This window comes from Heterocephalus glaber, unplaced genomic scaffold (assembly GCF_053883595.1).
Source record: "Heterocephalus glaber isolate CG9 unplaced genomic scaffold, H.glaber_assembly_v1.0 deba00000943, whole genome shotgun sequence".
Taxonomy (NCBI): Eukaryota; Metazoa; Chordata; class Mammalia; order Rodentia; family Bathyergidae; genus Heterocephalus; species Heterocephalus glaber.
In genome coordinates this window covers 754,405-774,528 of record NW_028258175.1, presented here as the reverse complement: position 1 = coordinate 774,528, position 20,124 = coordinate 754,405, and the positions used below count along the sequence as shown (strand labels likewise).

Below are 20,124 nucleotides of genomic sequence, written 5' to 3'. Positions count from 1 at the left end.
AGAGAGAAGAGGAAGAGCTGTATTCTGCCTGCCGTTTCCACTGGTCCCTGCTTTTGTTCCGCCGTCCTCCGTGCTGCCAATCAGTACAGCAGAGGGTTCTAAGGAGCAGAGCCCACAGCCTACCGAACTCGCCCTTTATGAGCTTCTGGCCACACAGCTCCTCTCACCCATTCCAGCCGCATCCCGAGCATCCAGGCCGCTCTTCAGCTTGCCGCACTCTCCTGCTCCAGCCCCCTTGCCGCCCCAAGTCCTACTCATGCTGCAGCGGCACCAGGCTCCTAGGCCTTCCCGGGCCACAGCCCTGAGGCCTTGTCACAGCTGATTACACCTACCATCTTTCTCCTCAGGGTGCAGGTGGCCTGCTTGGGCTTCACCATCCGCCCTCCCTCACCGGCTTAAGCCGCTCAGGGTGACTGGAATTCACCTCAGGCCGGCACCTGACACCTAGCAATTCGACTTCCGTGCCTGGCACGGTTGCAGGCAGTTTCCATATGCAATTCATTGTGGTCCAAATTTAACACTGTGAATTCTCATCAGTACCAAGATGAAAGCACCAAGCAGTTCCTTAACCTGCCTCAGGTATTAAGGGTCCAAGCTGGGGCTTGAACGAGGCAGTCTAGGTCCCCAGCCTAGAGCTGGCAAAAGGGTGGGACCTCAGAGAAGGAATCAGGCAGAGTTTGATCTGTGTGCTTTACACCCGAGGGCCTTCCTGCTATCTGGCATTTTGCTCCCAGGGTTCTCATTTGATTGAGCAGAAGACAGACTCTCGGGCCGCGGGTTACTTCGGGAGCTCAGGGAGGGAGGTCCCGGAGCGGGCACACAGCCAGGACGGGCTGGAGCCGGGGCGCGAGTCCTCAGCGCCGAACTACAGCTCCCAGGAGGCCCCGGGCGCCACAGCCCGCGTCACGGCGGCAGAGGGCGCAGCGTCCCGGCTACCCCCGCCGGTCAACTGGGCGGTTCCGCTCGGACCCGGCCGGCCCCGCGGTAAGTAGAGTCACCGGGCAGAGCTTCGGACCGAGGTCCCTGCCGTACGGGGGCCGGGCCGGACTCTGGGCCCGCCGCGGGCCTCGGACGGCGCCCCGGGCTGCGGCGCGCGCAGCCAGGCGGGCGGGCGCGGACGGTGTTCGGAGGCAGAGACGGCCCGGGCCCGAGGATGGGTCCTGCTGCCCACGCGCAGAGGGCGCGGGTCGTCCGGGCCCGGACCCTAATGAGCCGCGGTCCCCGCCCCAGCAGATGGGAGCTGCTCTCCCGGGGCTCATCTCGTCGGACCCGCGCCCCTGAAGTCCGGGAGAAGCCCCTGGCCGCCCGCACTCTGCGGCGTTTCTCAGCCCCGGTGGCGGCCCAGGCCGGCGACGCTGCGGGCGATGACCCTGGCGTCGGTGCTGGGTGGCGGCCCTCGGGGCCTGTCCTCTCTTCGGCCCGTCCTGGGGCCCGTCCTCTCGCCGCGGGCCCGCTCCACCTCGGCCACCGACACCCACCGTATGGAGATGGCGCGGGAGCGCTCCAAGACTGTCACTTCCTTCTACAACCAGTCAGCCATAGACGTGGCGGCGGAGAAGGTGCGCGGAGGGGTCCGGCAGGAGTGGGTGTCGGGAGGGGCGGGACTGATGGGGGCGGGTGTTGAGGACCAGGGCTCCAGGTCTGTCTACCCCTCCAGCCCTCTGTCCGCCTCACTCCAACCATGATGCTCTATTCCGGCCGCTCCCAAGACGGCAGCCACCTTCTGGTAAGATTCCTGTTCCCTCTTTTCCCCGGGGCTCCTGGAGCAATGGCCAGCCACTCAGGCCCTGCCCCTGCCTGCCCGTGTCTCACAGAAAAGTGGCCGGTACCTGCAGCAAGAGCTGCCAGTAAGGATCGCTCACCGCGTCAAGGGCTTCCGTAGCCTACCCTTCATCATCGGCTGCAACCCCACCATCCTGCATGTGGTAAGGTAGAGAGGACACGGGCCAAGGGGCAGAGGCTGGGCTGCTGATGGGTGGGGCCAGGCTACATGGGACTCAGCCCCAAGCCTTCGGAGGCCAAGGGTACATATTCATGGATGTGGAAAGGTCACAGTGGGGCTGAGACCATTCGGAGTTGGGTTGGGTGGTGATCCCCAGCTAGGCCCGGGTAGGTGTTCTCTACCCAGTCCCGTGGCCGCCTCGTGAAAGCTTCTACTCGTTTCTTGCAGCATGAGCTGTACATCCGTGCTTTCCAGAAGCTGACAGACTTCCCTCCGGTGAGGCTGGGGTAAGCAGGGTGAGGGGCCGAGAGGCCAGGGTTGGACCACATGTGCTCATGACTCTGTGACCTGCAGATCAAGGACCAAGCGGATGAAGCCCAGTATTGCCAGCTGGTGCGACAGCTGCTAGATGACCATAAGGATGTGGTGACCCTCTTAGCTGAGGGCCTTCGTGAGTGCCGCAAACACATAGAGGTCTGGGCAGTGAAGTAGGGGCCTGGAAAAGTAGGGGCTGGGCAGGGCACAGGGTGACTGAGGCCGCACTCTTTACAGGGTGAAAAGCTTGTCCGCTACTTCCTGGACAAGACATTGACCTCAAGACTTGGGATCCGGATGTTGGCCACTCATCATCTGGCTCTGCATGAGGACAAGGTGGGGCTCTGGGTGAGAAAGCTGGGCCAGGGGTCCCCGCTTCAGGGGCCGCAGCGGAAGCCCCACGAAGCTGCTCTGGCATTCCCGAAGTTGCAAGCGTTTGGCAGCCAGAGTGCGGATGGGGGGCTTACTAGTCCTGACCTTCTTTCTTCTGCCAGCTGGACTTTGTCGGCATCATCTGCACTCGTCTGTCACCAAAGAAGATTATTGAGAAGTGGGTGGACTTTGCCAGGTGAGGCTCTCCTGGCTAAGGGGGTGGATCTTTGCACAGGGAGGGTTGAGGTCTGAGTCCTTGTCTGGGGTGCAGAGGAAGGCAGTGTTTCTCAACCATGGCGGTACTTTTTTTTGGTACTGGGGATCGAACCAAGGACTTTCCCACCGAGTGGTATCCCTAGTACTTTTTATTTTATTTATTTATTTATTTGGTACTGGGGATGGAACTCGGGTCCTTGCGCTTGTGCAGCAGGTGGCAAAACCACTGAGCTAAATCCCCGGCCCGGTACTTTTTATTTTTTGAGACAGAACTCACCAAGTTGCCCAGGTTGGCCTTGAACTTGACATCCTGCCTCAGCCTCCTGAACCACTGGGATTACAGACATATGCCCCCCTACCTGGCTGGCTCCATTAGCATTTTAAGCCAGATAATTCTTTGCAGTGTGCATGTTAGGGTGTTCTGTAAGACCCCTGGCTCCTATTCACTCCATATCAGTAATAACGCCCAGGTGTGCCAAGCAGCACACTCCATACTGTGCCAGCTGCGCCTAAGAGGAGCAGAACTGCCACCAGATGAGAAGCACTACCCTAAGGGTACCAGTCTGAACCCTTCTGCTGTCCACAGACGCCTGTGTGAACACAAGTATGGCGGTGCCCCCCGAGTCCGAATCAATGGGCATGTGGCCGCCCGCTTTCCCTTCATCCCTATGCCACTGGATTACATCCTGCCTGAGCTGCTCAAGAATGCCATGAGGTGGGCAGGCCAGGCATGTGGGTGGGGACAGACAGGAACCAGGTGCCACCACCTACTGTCTTTATCTCTTGTATAGAGCCACGATGGAGAGTCACCTAGACACTCCCTACAATGTTCCAGATGTGGTCATCACCATCGCTAATAATGATATCGACTTCATCATCAGGTTTGGCCTGAGCAGTGGAAGTGGGCAGGGGTAGAGGGCAGTGGGTCCAGGCACTGTTTCTGCGTTGCCTTAGGACCTTGAGCCAGTACCTTCCCCACTCTGGAATGAGGGCCCTGGTCAGAAGGCTCGGGTCCTGAGATTGCCATGGCCCGGACAATAATGGCTTTGGGCCAGCTGTGGGCCCAGCACCCTGCCTCTGTCAGCAACTGAGGGGCCTGGACTTGGAAAACCAGTCTTTATTTATTTTTTTCTTTTTCTGGTACTGGGATCAAACTTGGGTCCCTGAGCTTTCGAGGCAGGTGGCAGAACTACTGAGCTATATCCCCAGCCCTGGAAAACCAGTCTTTGCGGCTAGGCTGAGGATAAACAGCAAATCCTGTGAGATAGTATAAGCAGTCAGTGGCCCAAGCGGAGGGGGAGGGGGGATGGAGAGAGGCAGCTTAAACACACCAGGCCCCAGTGTCAAGATGGACTACGTTCTGCCTTGGGTGGAAGGCACAGGATGTGAGACTTAGTGCTGTCTGCTTGGGAGGCAGTCAGACCTGGTAAGCCTGAGCCAAGCCCATGCTGTCAACACCCTGCCAGGATTTCAGACCGGGGTGGAGGAATTGCTCATACAAACTTGGATCGGGTCATGGATTACCACTTCACTACAGCGGAGGCGAGCACCCAGGATCCCCGTATCAGCCCCCTCTTTGGGCATCTGGACATGCACAGTGGCAGCCAGTCAGGACCCATGCATGGGTGAGGTCCCACCTGGCCAGGCTCGGGGTGGGGGTGAGCCCAGGAGACTCTGGCCTCTGAAGCCTCCTGTGCTGTCCCTGTCTTCCCTCAGCTTTGGCTTTGGGTTGCCCACATCAAGGGCCTACGCAGAGTACCTCGGTGGTTCCCTACAGCTGCAGTCCCTGCAGGGGATTGGCACAGACGTCTACCTGCGGCTCCGACACATCGATGGCCAGGAGGAAAGCTTCCGAATCTGACCCCTGGCCTGCTTGCCTGCCTAGGCTGGGCCACATACGCTGCCAAGACCTCTGGGCTGGGCACAGTGGCACTCTGCTCCACACACTGCTGCACCTTGGGTCTTTAGGCCCCAGCCAAATGGACTTACACGGAGCTGAGTGCCACCCCTCAGTAGAGCCCGCTGGCTCCTCACCTCCTGGCCATGGAGGGGAGGAAGCGGGGACCTCTGGGGCTCTAGCACCAGCTCTGTCATTCTCATTCCTGGGGAACCCCTATTTGGCCTGCTGTTTGTTATTAAAGTTCACATTCTGAATGTCCTCTTGGGCCCTGTCTGTGGGGAGGGCAGGGGAGCTTTAGTTTCTGCCCTTTCAGGCTTCCTGGGTCCTTGGGTTTAAGAGGTTCATGTCCTAGTCTAACTGACCTGACTGCCTGGCGGACAGGAACAGTACGAGCTCCAAGTCTTGCCTGTTTGGCAGAAGGGAGGTGACTTTGGTAGCTTATGCAAAGATCTTTTATGCATCCAATTTATTTTATTTTTATATTCATCCAATTTGATGGATGTTTCTGGGTCCCGGACAGCATTGAAGGCCCAGGTGGACCTAGCTTCCAGCTCTATTTCTGACTCTTCCCTTTAGGCAGTGACAGGTTTTAGAGATGAACCTCCTGAGCCTAAGTAAGGTTAAAAATACTGCCTGCCAGCTGCCAAGAAAAGGAACACACAGACTTGAGTGCTCCACAAGAGGAAGGTAGGCCCTGGTAGGGAGAGCCGGGAACTTGGGTTAAAGGAAAGGGCTCGAGGTTAGACTCCAGGTAGAACTTCTAGTGAGGACTCCAGGGAACATCTCAGTGGGGAACACCCTACCCACCTCGTCAGGGACAAAGGCCTGAGGAGCTGCCTGGTGGGACTGGAAAGACACTATGTCTACACGGCCTCTTGCTCTTCAAGGTGATGGAGATGGGGTTGAGGGGAGATATTATTTTTGGAGGGCAAATGGCAGTTGGTGGGGAGCCATGATGCTTTGCTGTGCTGAAATCAGCTGGGAGAGGTGCAACTGGAAAGCTAAGCAGCAATTAGAAGGCACAGCGCTTGAAGCATGGTGTTATCCTGGAGGTAGTAGGGATTCACAGGTGGGTTTTAAGCTAGGAAGGGATGTTTCAGGCCAGGTTCCCTGGAAGTCAACTCTGATAGGAGAATTTACAGAGGATGGTAAAGAAAGTGCTTCCAGATGGCTGTATGGGAGGCAGGAAAGGGTCGGGGAGAAGCCAAGGAAGGATGTGATCTCAGGTAAAAGTCTGGAGCCAGGGCTAGGGTGTGGCTGAGAGAGCGCTTGCCAAGCCTTGTGCGAAGGGTAGCTTCAATCCGAAGTACTGCCAAAGAAACACCACCAGAGTCCAGAGCTGCTCAGCTATGCCTCGGAGCCCTTTGGAAGAACATCAGAGGTAATCTAGGCACATGCAACAACAAAAAGGGGCCTGGCCCCAGCCCTGTGTAATTCTGGGAGGACCAGTCAGATCACACATTAGAACTGCTGGCCACTGGATTGGAGGGAGCATAGGCCAATGCAGTGAGCCTGATCCGAGATTTATAAGGTTTAGGCTAATCCTAGATTGGACATCATCTGTAATTGGAGATGTCAGATGAAATAAAGTGAAGCAGAAGAACTCCAAGTAAGTGAAGTAAGAATTCTGAAGATAGGCAGTTGGAGTGGGAGAAGGCATTACAAATTTATTTCCTTTTCTTTTTTTTGGTACTGGGGATTGAACTCAGGACTTCATGGTTGCCAAGCAATCCCCAGCCCACCTCTTATTTCTTCTTATGCTACAATATCTAGCATTCACTCCCCACCCCCAAGTCCTTCATTCCCAAAACTAGGTAACCAGCCCCTCCCACTGGCATTCCTCACAGATAGCTAACTTGGATATTTCCTGAACTGTCTGAGCCCCATCTTCAGGCCCTGAGCATTCTATCCCTCTTAGAATTGTTTCTGTTTTGAACCCCAACAGCCAAATTATAAATAACTTTGGGCTAAAGCAAATGTTTAATTAAGTACATGCTCTGCCTGGCACTAGGCCACACATTTGTATAGAGGCAAGGCAGTATTAGAGAAAGAAAGAACTTTATTTTACTTATTTGGTACTGGGGCTTGAAGTCAGGACCTTTACAGTGAGCTACATCTCCAGCATTTTTTTTTTTTTTTTTTGCCGTTTTTGAGATGGTCTTGCTGTGTAGTTCAGGCTGGCCTTGAACTCACTATGTAGCCCAGCCTGGCCTTGACTTTTCGGTAGTCCTCCTGCCTCAGCCTCCTGAGGGCTGAGATTACAGGAATGCACCATCATACCTGACTTCTCCAGCCCTTTTTATTATTTGAGACAGGGTCTCCCTAAGTCACTATGTTGCTCAGTCTGGACCAGAACTTGTGATCCTCCTGTCTCAGCTTCCCAGAGTACTTGGTATGCTGGCATGTGCCACCATCCCTGGCTGAGAAAGAACCTTATTACAAGTGAGCTGATTAGAAGATAGCAGTGATTCTTGTCCCTGAAAAGCCGTCTTACTGGGATGTTCACTCAGGGACAGTTTGGATAGGAAATGGGTGGTTGATGCACACTTTCACAGGTAAGGGTTGGTGACACATAGAATCCTAATGCCCAGTCAAGAGATGTTTGCCAGTTCTGTACATCTCAAGAACAAAGATAAAAAAAAAAAAAAAGAACAAAGATCATTATACTTCACCTGATTATTGTGAACGACAAGGGTCATGTGAAATTAACCAGGGAGTTGGGCTTGAGATCTGGTCTCACTGCTCAGTTTATATACAAATAAAAGTTTCTCGTAGTTATATGATTTACATACTTGTATACTTCCTAACTATATAATTTACATACATATTAATTAATTATACACATATATACATATAACCTTGCTGAGGCTGGGCATGATGGTTCATGGCTGTAATCCCAGCACTCAGGAGGCTGAGGCAGGAGGATCACTGCATGTTCGAGGACAGCCTAGGCTACATAGAGTTCAAGGCCAGCCTGAACTACAGAGTGAGACCCTGTCTCAAAAAACAAAAAACCTTTGCTGATTGTCGGCAATTTACACTAGTGTCCACCTTACCCTGGGTGGGATCAGAACTAAACCTCACTCATTGCTAAGATGCTCTTTATTGTATCCACTGCCCCGTCCTTTCTTTAATGCTTATTTTGCTAGGTTTAGTGACTCCTACTTGTAATTCCAGCACTTAGGGGGATGAGGAGTTCGAAGCCAGCCAGACTGCATTGCTAGGCACTGTTAAACAACACCTTTATCCTGAAAAGCTTATTCTGAGGATAATTTATTGGCTACTCCTGGACACACCTGTTCTTTCCCCACCCCAGGTGTATTTTTTTCCCACCCTCAACAAGAGGCGCAGTAGGGCCGGGGATTTAACTCAGTGGTTCTGCCTTGCAACTGCAAGGTCCCGAGTTCGATCCCTGGTACCAAATAAACAAGAGGCGCAGTCTTCAACTTAGAAATAGGTATTAAGCAGGCGCGGTGGGTAAAGCGGGGCAGAAGGGGATTAGCATTCCAGGTTCAATCCTGCGCCAGGCCCCTGGGGACACGCTGATTCCGCCTGTTAGAGAGGACAGCGGCCCTGAAAATTGACACATCTTGGCTTCCACACCATCGGACCTTTCAAAAAATCAGATGTGGGGCCGGGGATTTAGCTCAGTGCTTCCGGCGCTTGGACGTCCACAAGGACCCAAGTTCGATCCCCAGTACCAAAAAAAAAACAACAAAAAAAAACCAGGCCAGGGATTTAGGTCAGTGGTTCTGGCGCCTGCCGCTCAAGCGCAAGGTCCCGAGTTCGATCCCCGGTACCAAAAAAAAAAAAAAAAAAAAAAAATCAGGTGTGTCGTCACATAAGGAAAGTCTGTCTCTTCTGCTCTCGGGAGCAGCCGAGTACCATTCCGAAAATGAATTCAGGACACTTCTAAATTCCCCTCCCAGAAGCGGCAGCGCCTCGGGCCGCCCCGGGACCTATAACCTCCTGCCACGTCACAGACCCACCCAGAGCCTGAGGCCCCGCCTCTCCGACCCGGAGCTAAAGGGCTGTGCGGCGCGGGACTCTAGCGTCACTTCCGCTACCGCCATGGCGGCACAGGGGGCAGCTGCGCCAGTTGCAGCAGCGACTTCGGGGGCCGTGGGAGAGGGCGAGCTGGGCCCTGGGGAAAATGCGGCGGTCGAGGGAACAGCCCCATCCCCGGGCCGCGTCTCTCCGCCGACCCCAGCGCGGGGCGAGCCAGAAGTCACGGTGGAGATCGGAGAAACGTACCTGTGCCGGCGGCCGGACAGCACCTGGCGTGAGGGCGGGGCCCAGTGCTTAGGGGCGGCGCTGCGGGGTGGCCCTGACAACGGGTCCTCTGGAGGGCGGAGGGCGCAGGGCGGAGGACGGGGGCGGGGACTTGAGGAGAGGCGGAGTTGCGGGCCCTGAGGAGCCAGCCCAGTAATGGGAGGCTGTCACCTTTAGGTAATGCTGGGCGCCACCTGCAAAGCCGCCAGAAACGCCATCACCAAAATTTTAGTGTACAGCTCTCCCACTTCCTTGCCTGCTATTAGCCTTCATTCCCTTTTCTGCTAACCCTGCTTACTCACGTTACGGGTCCCTTTGTCTTTGTGCCTTTCGTTTCTGTCCTACGGTGCTAGCAAAGAGGACGTGACAACAGAAACACAAGTTTCCTCTTTTCTTGCATTCCATTACCTTTCCTCATCTTCAAAATAAACCCCAGTCTCCTTAGAATGACATTAATTTCTCTGACCCCTCTGGTTTCTACCCACCTCACAAAGGTCGTTGCTAGACTACAACACGCTGTGTATTCTGAATGCCTTCTATCATTGTTCCCTTCGCTTGGAATGTCTTCTCTACTTCCTCCTCATCCTTTTAACTTCCTTCTTTATGATGCCATTCTTGACCCCCTTTAGGCAAAGTGGGTTGTTCCCATCTGTATGTTCCTGTGACATTTTTTTCATACCTCAGCCATAGTACATGTAGTAGTATTATGTTGTAATTTTCTGTGTCTTCTTTTGTTAAACTCGGAACTTCTGCAGGGCAAGATCTCTGTGATTCACTGCTATGTCCTCAATACCCAGAAACAACACAACATACCACCAGACAGGCAGTGGTTGCCTTATTCATGGGTCAAATGGTCTGCTAGATGTCCCACACTGGTGTAAAAATTTTGGAGACATTAACTGAACCTTGAGGTGCGAACTATGACCCTGATGAAGAAGCCGAGGCTCAGAAGGTTGAAATAACTTGCTCATTTACATATAGCTAGGAAATGGGGAGCAAGAAATATATAAACTCAGGCTGTCTCAATCAGTGTAAACCTTCATGTTCTCCAAACAAATGACTGAGTATATATACTGAAATGAGTATGAATCTGGAGTCAGACTTAAGACTCAGTTAAGTATTAGTTCTCACTTTACAAATTCGTGACTCTGGATAGGCTCTATGTTTTTTCTCATCTGTCAAATAGGAGTAACAACCCCAGCTTGGCCCATCTCACAAGGTTCGAGCCCTGCTGGATGTGGGCAGATGAATCTGGAAACTAGTGGAAATCTGGAAACTCTTCAATGCATAGGATTCCTCTTTTTCTAAACCTTCCTTCCTGATGATCCTAGTCTTTCTTTCACAGATTCTGCTGAAGTGATCCAGTCTCGAGTGAATGACCAGGAGGGCCGAGAGGAATTCTATGTACACTATGTGGGCTGTGAGTTCTCTGGGGCCTCTGAGCCTGGGTGGGGGAGGGGGAAGCAGGGCTGTACTCTCATGGCCCATCCTAACAGTTAACAGGCGACTGGATGAATGGGTAGACAAGAACCGGCTGGCACTGACCAAGACAGTGAAAGATGCTGTGCAGAAGAACTCAGAAAAGTACCTGAGTGAGCTGGCTGAGCAGCCTGAGCGCAAGATCACTCGCAACCAAAAGCGCAAGCATGATGAGATCAACCATGTGCAGAAGGTCCGGGCCCCTCTCCTTTCCCAGGCCCCAGGTGGCCCAGCTGCCTCTGCCAACTCCCTTAGGCCTCTTGGGCCTGGTGCCAAAACCACAGCAGCTCCTGTTTTTTCAAGTTCTTATAATATGTCAGGGACTTTACCTTTCTCTCTTATACTCTTCATAGGTCAGAAAATAGGCTCAAAGAGGGAAAGGGGCTGCTACAGTCTCAAAGCAAGGAAATGGCACTGGAACTCCTGGGAACTGGGAACTGGAACTCCTGCTCCACTAACCTCTTTTGCTTTCAGTGACTGTGTCATATTAGACAAAATGGCTTGAAGTCCAAAGAGAAGGAAGAGAATGAATGATGGTGGACATCTGGCTTTTGCCAAGCACCATACTGTACATATATAAGCTCATCAGATGCTCCCTAACAATGTAGTACCACAAGGAAAATTACTTTTTGTAGATGGGGAAGCAGGTTCAGAGAGGTTGAGTAATATGCCCAAGGTCACACAGCTAGTAAAAAGGTGGGCTGGAATTAGAATAATTATTCCAAATATTGGTCGGTGAGCCAAAGTATTAGGCCAAATATTTTAGTACATGATCTCACTAATGTTTCATCGCAACCCAGTGAGGTAAACTTTGTTATCTGCAGTATATAGAGGAGGCAGATAGGTTTAGGAACCCAGTCATTATTAGATCTGCCAACTACATTGTCCTACTTCAGAGTCTGACCACTTAACTATGATTTTGGTATTTTTGGTTTTGATTTTTTGAGACAGGGTCTCATTGTATGGCCCAGTCTGGCCTCAAACTCATGGTCACCTGCCTCAGCCTCCTGAGTGCTGGGATTATAGGTGTGTGCCACTGCACCCAGTTTAACTGATATTTGACACATCTCAGAAACTCCATCCAAAACCCAAATTCTTGTTTGGTGTGGTGGACATGCCTGTAATCCCAGCACTCAAGAGGCTGGGGCAGGATTGCTGAGTTTGAGGACAGCCTGAGCTACCTGCAATTCCCTGCCTCAAAAAAACCAAAAGTAAATAAAAGGGCTGGGATTATACTTCAGTGTGAAAGCCATGGGTTCAGTCCCTAGTACTTTAGAAAACAAACACAATAAAAAAAAAACCAGGCTCAGGCCAGGGATTTAGCTCAGTGGTTCCGCTGCCTGCCTCGAAAGTGTAAGGTCCTGAGTTCAATCCCCAGTACCAAAAAACCAAAAAAACCCAACCAAGGCTCTTTGTTGGTTTTTAAAAAATTTTATGCTATTAAAATACAGTACAGGGCCAGGGATTTAGCTCTGGTTCCACTGCCTGCCTCACAAGTGCAAGGTCCTGAGTTTGATCCCTGGTACCACAAAAAAAAAAAAGAAAAGAAAAGACTATAATACAGTACATAGGATCTGCAGTACATAGGACTGCATTCGCTGTGGGGCCCTGGTCCATTCTTGTGATACACCTCGCGTCTTTGTTCTTTTTACCAAGTTAGCTTGCCACCCAGAGGGTTCTTTTCCTTCCACTCAGAGCCTCGGTTTCTTCATTTATAAAGCGAGGAGCACAAACTAAAACAGGACTTGGGAAGTTCTGAAGGCCCTGAGCAGTTGGCAGTTCCATATGGTGCAGTTTCATCTTTGAGAGCACACATTGTGTGCTTTACAGCGATGTTTCCTGATTGTGAGACACAGCCTGTTAGGATGCAAAATCAATGCAGTAGGTGTGGCCAACATTTAAATTTTAAAAATATAAAAAGGAAATAGCTTAAGAGAAAACATCAGTGTGTTCCACTTTACTAAGGGTAAGTATTGTGTTGAGAAGCTTTTATTTCAAATACAAATGTGTGGATGTATATGCAAAAATGTAAACTGGTTGATAGTGCCAACTACACTTTGTATCGTGGCTATGATTTTAAAAAACAAACTTGAGGGCTGGGGATTTAGCTCAGTGGTTCCGCCGCCTGCCCCGCAAGCCCAAGGACCGGAGTTCCATCCCTGTTACCAAAAAACTCCCCAAAAAACAAACTTGAAATACCCTAAATTAGAAAGACCCCTCCAGGTCTAAGGTAGTGCTGTTCACGTGAAGTTCTTGTTATAATGGAAATGTATAGCTGTGTGAACCAATACAGACATCATAGTCATGGGCGGCTGTGGAACACTTGAAATATACCTAGTGTAACTAAGAATTACATTTTTTTTTTTAAGTTTAATTTTCATTTATTTGTTTATTCATTTTTGGTGTTTTGAGACAGGGTCTCACTGTGTAGCCCAGGCTTTGAGCTTGCAATCACCCTGCCTCAGCCTCCCGAGGGTGTGCTGGGACTATAGGCCTGCACCACAATCCCCAGCAAAATTGAATTTTTAAACATTTAATTTAAATAGCTACATGAGGGCCGGAGATTTAGCTCAGTGGTTTCGCCGCCTGCTGCGTAAGCACAAGGACCCGAGTTCGATCCCCAGTACCAAAAAAATAAAAATAAAAAATAAATAGCTACATGAGACTAGTGGCTACTCTATTGGGCTTCAGAAATCTGAGATCCTGTTCATTTCCCAACTAGTTTGCATTGAATAAAAATGTAACTCTAAGCTGGTAACCAGCTGGGTAGATGATAAAGCATAGGCATTAGGGCCAGGGATGTAGCTCCGTGACACCGCGCCTGCCTCACAAGCGCAAGGTCCTGAATTGGATCCCTGGTACAAAAAAGGAATAGGCGATAAGGTGGGTATGCTGGTGCACACCTGTAATCCCATCCTTGACCCCACTGAGACCCTGTTTCAAAATACAAAGTGTGAAGGTCCCGGGTGCAATTTCCAGTACCACAAAAAAAGTTAGTTGCTATACATCTGTAACCTGAGCTAATCGGAAGGCTGAGGCAGGGTGATTGCAAGCTCAAAGCCAACCGGTGCACCTTGGACCCTGTCTGAAAAAGACAAAAAGACCTAGAAGAAAAAAAGGAAAAGGGCTAGAGGTGTAGCTTGGTGTAGAGCACTTGTGTAGCACGCACAAGCCCCTGGGTTCAGTCCTCAGTACTGAGAAAAAAAAGGTAATGATTAACAGAGTTAATTCATAGCTTCCCTAATGTTTAATTCTAAATAAATTGCAGCGTTTAAGAAAAGCAGTGTTTTTGTAGTTCTTTAATGCATTTGCAGAGGAGGATTGTGTTTTAAGAGTTGGGAAATGTTTTAGAGACATGAGGAAAACCTTTTTTCTTCTTTTTTATAGTGTTTAGGCTCAGAATTGGATAGACCAGGGGCTTATGCCCAGCTCTTAGTTCCATGACCCTGAGCAAGTGAACTTGCCTCCGTGCCTCAGTTTCCTCTTTTATACAGTGGGGATAATGAGCACTTTCATTTCAAAGACTCGTGTGAGGGCTAAATGAAATGATGTCTGTGGAGTGCTTGACACCAGGCTGAACAGCCCCCAGGGCAAGTGACCTCATGTTCCCTGCTTGTTTACTGCTCTAAAACTGAATAAGAATGTCTTATAGCAGGGTGTGGTGGCACATACTGGAGTCGCTCTGGGAGGCTGAGGCAGGAGGATCAAAAGTTCCAGCCCAGCCTGGGCCATTTAGCCACTTAGTGAGACCCTGTCTCAACAACAAATGGCTGGGCATGTAGTTCCATGCTGGCTTCAGTCCCCACTACTGAAAACAGAAAACACCTCTGTCAAGTCTGCCAAGGCACTAACTGAAGCCAGGTAGCATGGAGGCAGAGTGCTTTGTGGAGGGCTTCCTGGGTGAAAGCTACTTTCAGCTATGGAGCACATGTAATCTGGTGTAGGCCATGGGCTTCTTGGGTCTCCATGGTCAGGCTGTGCTTGGTTCCAGCTGCAGAGTTTGGCTTCCTGGGGCCTGTTGTGTGAAATGACTATTATAAGTCTTTATTGAGCACTTGGAAAATAAGGGGAAGTGAGGTGGGCAGCTGGAAGCATGTTGCATTGACCACACCCGACAAGAAGGAAGAGGTGTTTTTAGGTCAGAAGAATCTAGGCAGGGTTCCTGGTGGGGATGAGAGGGATGTTGAACCTTGAAGCACAGGAAAAAGCACAATGAAGACAGTTATGAGACATGACTCAAAGCCTGGTGTGCCATGGGCTCACCTGACTCGAGTGCCAGCTTGAACGCTCGCTTTGGCAGAGTGGTGGGGAGCAAGAGCATGTGCACAAGTGTGAAGGCTGGGAAAGGGTGTGGGTGACTAGATGTGGGTTCCTCAGGCTGGGCGGGGATCCCAGGAGAGTACCCATTGTCCTGGTCAGAGAACGTGGCCATGACTGTTCGGAGGGGCAGGGCCACGGATTCCAGACACCAGGGTAGCAGAGTGGCTTCTACTGTCAGCACTCGGGTGCTCACTGGACGCCGGGCTGACGCGGTGGGAGGCGTCCAGCGCACTCTTCTGGTTTGGGCTGTTGAGCTGGGGGTGGGGACCCCAGGAGGAGGAGTAAGCTTATGGACAGGAATGAGGGGGTCTTGCTGCACACCTGGGGTCTGTTCCAGTGGGGAGCACCTCTGGGAGCAAACAGTCCCTTGGACAGGCAGCTGCTTAGGTCTGGTGCTCAGAATAAGTCCAAGTACATTGGGGTGTGGGCAGCAGCTCTTACTCTGGGCCTGGAAGATGAGACCCATTGTTTCATCTGGCTCCGGACAGCTTCAGAGCCGGGTCACCCCACATACGGCTGAAGCCCTTTCCACCCTAGCCCTGTTCGTCTGGCAAAAAGTGTGGGTAGGTGGGCAGATGGGAGAGGAGCTTGGACCAGCGAGGTTCAGATGAGGTAAAGCAATGAGCTGTGTCGTTATTACTGTCCTTTATGGGCTGAGATCTGGAAGATGGGAGGGACAGCATGGCCACCCATCCTGTTAATCTCTGAACACTTCTCTAACTGCCCAGACTTACGCAGAGATGGACCCCACCACAGCAGCCTTGGAGAAGGAACATGAGGCGGTAAGCAGAGTTGGGGTCCTGACTGGGAAGTTCTTGCCCTTCCTGCCCCTGCTGAGTGCTGCAGTGCCCGCCCCCCATCTGTCTGCAGATCACCAAGGTGAAGTATGTGGACAAGATCCACATTGGGAATTATGAGATTGATGCCTGGTACTTCTCGCCGTTCCCTGAAGACTACGGAAAGCAGCCCAAGCTCTGGCTGTGCGAATACTGTCTCAAGTACATGAAGTATGAGAAGAGCTACCGCTTCCATTTGGTGAGGCTGGCTGGGCAGGGCGGAGGGTGGGCATGGAGCCTGAGCCTGGGGAAGACAGACGGGCTCAGCAGAGTCGGTGCGGCCAGGAACCCAAGGGTGGGGAGATCTAGATTCCTGGCCTGGCCGTTGCTGGCTGGGCAATCTTGGCTAACCTACTGCCCCTTTCAGGGCCTCAACTTCCTCTTGGTTTTTTGAGACAGGGTCTCATTATGCTGCTCAGGCTGTCCTTGAACTCACTGTGTGGCTGGCTTTGAACTTGGGACGGTCCTCCTGCCTCAGCCTCCCGTGCTGGGATTACCAGTGTGCGCCACCTTGCCCAGCCCTTTTATTTTATCCTGAGACGACTCTTCCCAAGTCTCTAAATTACCCAGGCCATGCTCAGACTTTGGAGCCTCCTGCCTCAGCCTCCTGTGCTGGGATTATAGGCATGTGCCATGCCTAGCAGTTTTCTGTCATATGGAATGGGGACAGGGATCTTGAGTTCTTTACCCTCTACTGCATGCTTAGCAAGGCCAGCCTGATGCTGGGGTCCCAGTGCAAAGGAGGAAACGAGCATAGCCCTGAGTGTTGGGACTTCTGTTGCCAGCAGGTGGTAAGGACAGGGGAGGTGCTTACCAGGCCAGAGGCAGCATCAGTAGCATGGTAGGTGTTCCCCAAGTGTGGGGTCTGCACCTGTGTGCTTTAGGGAAACCAGTGTCATGGCCAAATGTCCCCTACACCCAGGTCGGCATCGACTTGGAGTCGTGCGCAGTGCATGAGGGAGTTAGTGTTCTGTGACCTGGTCAGGAAGAAGCCAAGGAAGGTTGCTTGACGTAGGTGAAGCATTGAGCGGAGGAAATGGGCAGACTTGCTCTGAGCCACACAGCTGGGGTGGGAAGCACCTAGTGGAGAATGCAGATTCAGGGTCTCAAGCCCCTGCTCCCTCAACCCTGCCCTAGGGTCAGTGTCAATGGCGGCAGCCGCCAGGGAAGGAAATCTACCGCAAAAGCAACATCTCTGTGTATGAAGTAGACGGCAAAGACCATAAGGTGAGCTGGTGGCCCAGGGCCGTGGGAAGTGGGGACTCTGGGCACCTCCTGGATGCTCCTCACCACTGAAAGGCAGAGGCCTGGCTGTCCAGCCTGTAACACAGCCCTGAGGGCCCGCTTTGGGCCAGCCCTCCTGTCAGTCCCCGAGAACTTCATTCTGAGGAGCATGGTTCAGGCTGGGGTAGTTCTAGAGCCCAAGGCAGAGATTTTCCTGCCTGAAGCTGCTCTTAGCTCTTTCCCTTTGCTGCAAGGTGTTTGTTTCTGCCTGGGAGGGGACTTCTTTGTGTGAGATTCCTGCAGGAGCTCTGGGGTGGTGCTGGCTGAATCACTTGTCCCTGGCAGAATGCCTTCAGTGGGGCAAGCAGTGGAAACAGCCTTTGAGAATCAGTCTGGGAAAGTCTTACCAAGAATACTGGTGGCCATTGGAAGGCAATATAAGATAAGATAAAGAGCAGGGGATTTAGCTCAGTGGTTCCGGCAGGTGCCTCGAAAGCACAAGGTCCCGAGTTCTGAGTTTGATCCCCGGTACCAAAAAAAAAAAAAAAGATAAGATAAAGAGTTCCTGGCTTCAGGGCTGGGGATCGGCTCAGTGGTTTCGCTGCCTGCTGCGCAAACGCAAGGACCCAAGTTCGATATCCGGTACCAAAAAAAAGAAAAAAGGGTTCCTGGCTTCAAATTGTCCTGTCACTTCCTGCTTGATTTTAGAGAAGTTACTTAACATTGTCTTGTTCCTATTTCCTCATCCTTAAGACAAGAGTCACAATTAGTTACCTAATGGTTTTGGAGGTGGGATAAATGAGACTGCAGATGTTAAGTGTGTAGCACAGTGCCTGACATCCAGCAGGTGCTTAGTAGACAGCCTTTGTTATCTTTGGTGCCCTGGTGGGGCTCAGGTAGCCTTGTGCTTTGGGGATACCTACTCTGACTCAGCCCTTGCCTGCTGCTCTGCCTTCCTGAGCATAAACCGGCTCCCACTGTAGATGTGGGGCCTTTCCTCCTCACCCTCTGCCAGCAGACAGCCCACAGGCAGACAGCTCTGCCCCAAGAGCTGCCCTTCCTCCTAAGTCTATGGGACTTGAAGTCCTGGGCCCACACCATTGTTAGGTCAGGTGAAAGAGCAGATGGGAAGGGGTTTCATAAGCCAGAGATGCCCGCAGTCCATGCCACGAAGCCAACCGAGACGCCCCTTTCTCCTCGACGCTGCCTGCGTAGGTCTCTGGGTGCTGCAAGGGCACGGGCGGGGTCCAGTGAGAAGTGTGGCTGAATGGGCAGATGGAGTCAGGGCTCCTCCCGTGGGCATCCTGCCGAGCCTTGTGCTAGCGCTGGGGCTACTGCGAGCAACACAGAACTCCTAGGCGAATTCTCACCCTGGTACCCACCAGCCAGGGGACCTTTAGCCAGCCACTTACTTCTCCTGAGCCTCAGCTTCCTGTTCTTCTTGGTACCAGGACTGAACTCAGGACCTTGCTCTTGCCAGGCAGGCGGTGGCGCCACTGAGCTACATCCCCGGCCGGCCCTCAGCTTCCTGTTCTGAAAGAAGTTAATGTCTATCTGTAAAGATGGAATCAGATTATGCATGTAAAATAACTTGCCGATATTTAGAACTCAAAATCGATAGCCATGATTAATCCAACTCTTGTCATTACCTTGTTGAGTGCCAATGGCTCTGATTGTCAGCTTTCTCATCCATCAGAAGTTGACGCTTCAGGGCCAGGGATTTAGCTCAATGGTTCCGCCGCCTGCGCCTGCTTCGCAAGCGCAGGACCTGAGTTCGATCCCCGGTACCGAAAAAAAAAAAAAAAGAAGTTGACACTTCAGACTGGTGTCTGATGAGGGTCCCACTTCCCACTGGCCAGGCACTGGCTGCTCTTTGGACCCTGGTGCTTGCAGAGGAGCAGGGTGGCTGCTCGTGGGCAGGCTGGGTGGGGCATTACAATTGCTCTCTGAGCCTCTTTCCACCTCCCTACCCCTCAGATTTATTGTCAGAACCTTTGTCTGCTTGCCAAGCTTTTCCTGGATCACAAGACATTGTACTTTGATGTGGAGCCCTTCGTCTTTTACATCTTGACGGAAGTGGACAGGCAAGGGGCCCACATTGTGGGCTACTTCTCCAAGGTGCTGGGTCAGGGAGACCAGGCTGGGGAGGTGAGGGGTGTGCTCTGGAGTAGGGCTGAGCCTCCCAAGGTCCTGAGCACCCACCCCTTCAGGAAAAGGAGTCTCCAGATGGAAACAATGTGGCCTGCATTCTCACGCTGCCCCCCTACCAGCGGCGGGGCTACGGGAAGTTTCTCATAGCCTTCAGTGAGTAGCCCCGCCTGTCAGGAACTCGGCAGCTGTGGTGCTGGGGCCGGGGGGAGGGCCAGGCTGGGCTGGGCTGGGCTGGGCTGGGCCGGGCCGGGCCCGGCCCTCGGAACCCTGCCTGTCACTGCCAGGCTATGAGCTGTCCAAGCTGGAGAGCACCGTCGGCTCCCCAGAGAAGCCACTGTCTGACCTGGGCAAACTCAGCTACCGCAGCTACTGGTCATGGGTCCTGCTGGAGATCCTTCGAGACTTCCGGGGCACGCTGTCCATCAAGGACCTGAGGTGAGGTCTGCAGCCCCACTGTGTCCAGGGCAGCTGTCCGTTGAGGACCACTGGCGGGGGCCGTCCTGGGTCTGAGTGGAAGGGGCGAGGTCTGTAGCACCTGTTCCAACCCCTCCTGCAGCCAGATGACCAGTATCACCCAGAATGACATCATCAGCACCCTGCAGTCCCTCAACATGGTCAAGTACTGGAAGGGCCAGCACGTGATCTGTGTGACACCCAAACTTGTGGAGGAGCACCTCAAGAGCGCGCAGTACAAGAAGCCGCCCATCACAGGTGTGGGGGGGGCTGCAGGGAGCCAGGGCCCCTCATCCCTGTCACGGGACCCGGACTGGTCCGACCAGGGCAGCGACTCACCTTGCACGTGTGTCCCGCCCTCCCCGGACTCAGCAGCGGGTGAACCCGAGCAAGGCTGGGCCCAGATGCGAGCTGCCAGCCTGAGCAGGCCGGGCCGAGGCCCAGTCTGCCACTCCTGTGTCCTCTTCCCACAGTGGACTCTGTCTGCCTCAAGTGGGCCCCCCCCAAGCACAAGCAAGTCAAGCTGTCCAAGAAGTGAGGAGCTCTGCCCCTTCCAGACCTGTGCCTCTGCCCCCAGCTGTAAATATGTACAGACCTCTTTTATCATTTTTTAATAAAGTAAATTCTACTGGTGGCTCAGGGCT

General features: G+C 52.6%; 2 protein-coding genes across 8 annotated transcripts; both read left to right on the top strand.

Annotated features, from left to right (window-relative positions):
• The first annotated feature begins 876 nt into the window (after nt 1–876).
• Bckdk (branched chain keto acid dehydrogenase kinase) lies at nt 877–5,003 on the top strand. Of its 7 annotated transcripts, none has more exons than XM_087208781.1 (12): nt 879–984; nt 1,234–1,559; nt 1,658–1,726; nt 1,815–1,925; nt 2,171–2,218; nt 2,297–2,416; nt 2,495–2,593; nt 2,752–2,825; nt 3,432–3,560; nt 3,637–3,726; nt 4,312–4,470; nt 4,562–5,003. In XM_087208781.1, the coding sequence occupies exons 2-12, from the start codon at nt 1,365–1,367 to the stop codon at nt 4,704–4,706; spliced, it is 1,239 nt and encodes a 412-aa protein (XP_087064907.1). In that variant the 5' UTR covers nt 879–984; nt 1,234–1,364; the 3' UTR covers nt 4,707–5,003. The 7 variants fall into 7 exon arrangements, with proteins under 7 accessions (XP_087064909.1, XP_087064908.1, XP_087064907.1 ...); XM_004856232.4 differs by having other exon boundaries at nt 1,640–1,726; XM_004856233.3 differs by having other exon boundaries at nt 896–984; nt 1,231–1,559; nt 1,640–1,726.
• Nucleotides 5,004–8,786: 3,783 nt separating this feature from the next.
• On the top strand, nt 8,787–20,114 carry Kat8 (lysine acetyltransferase 8). Its single transcript, XM_004856231.3, has 11 exons — nt 8,787–9,027; nt 10,363–10,437; nt 10,514–10,689; nt 15,545–15,598; nt 15,687–15,851; nt 16,790–16,879; nt 18,854–18,994; nt 19,087–19,180; nt 19,312–19,462; nt 19,584–19,738; nt 19,954–20,114. The coding sequence occupies exons 1-11, from the start codon at nt 8,817–8,819 to the stop codon at nt 20,016–20,018; spliced, it is 1,377 nt and encodes a 458-aa protein (XP_004856288.1). The 5' UTR covers nt 8,787–8,816; the 3' UTR covers nt 20,019–20,114.
• Nucleotides 20,115–20,124: the final 10 nt, after the last annotated feature.

Coding starts and splice junctions, on each gene's coding strand:
- Bckdk (XM_004856232.4), top strand. CDS start 1,365: ATGACCCTGGCGTCGGTGCTGGGTGGCGGCCCTCGGGGCCTGTCCTCT. Junction 2,219..2,296: donor AGCTGACAGACTTCCCTCCG/GTGAGGCTGGGG, acceptor TGTGACCTGCAG/ATCAAGGACCAAGCGGATGA. Junction 2,417..2,494: donor AGTGCCGCAAACACATAGAG/GTCTGGGCAGTG, acceptor CACTCTTTACAG/GGTGAAAAGCTTGTCCGCTA.
- Kat8 (XM_004856231.3), top strand. CDS start 8,817: ATGGCGGCACAGGGGGCAGCTGCGCCAGTTGCAGCAGCGACTTCGGGG. Junction 15,599..15,686: donor TGGAGAAGGAACATGAGGCG/GTAAGCAGAGTT, acceptor ATCTGTCTGCAG/ATCACCAAGGTGAAGTATGT. Junction 16,880..18,853: donor TAGACGGCAAAGACCATAAG/GTGAGCTGGTGG, acceptor CCTACCCCTCAG/ATTTATTGTCAGAACCTTTG.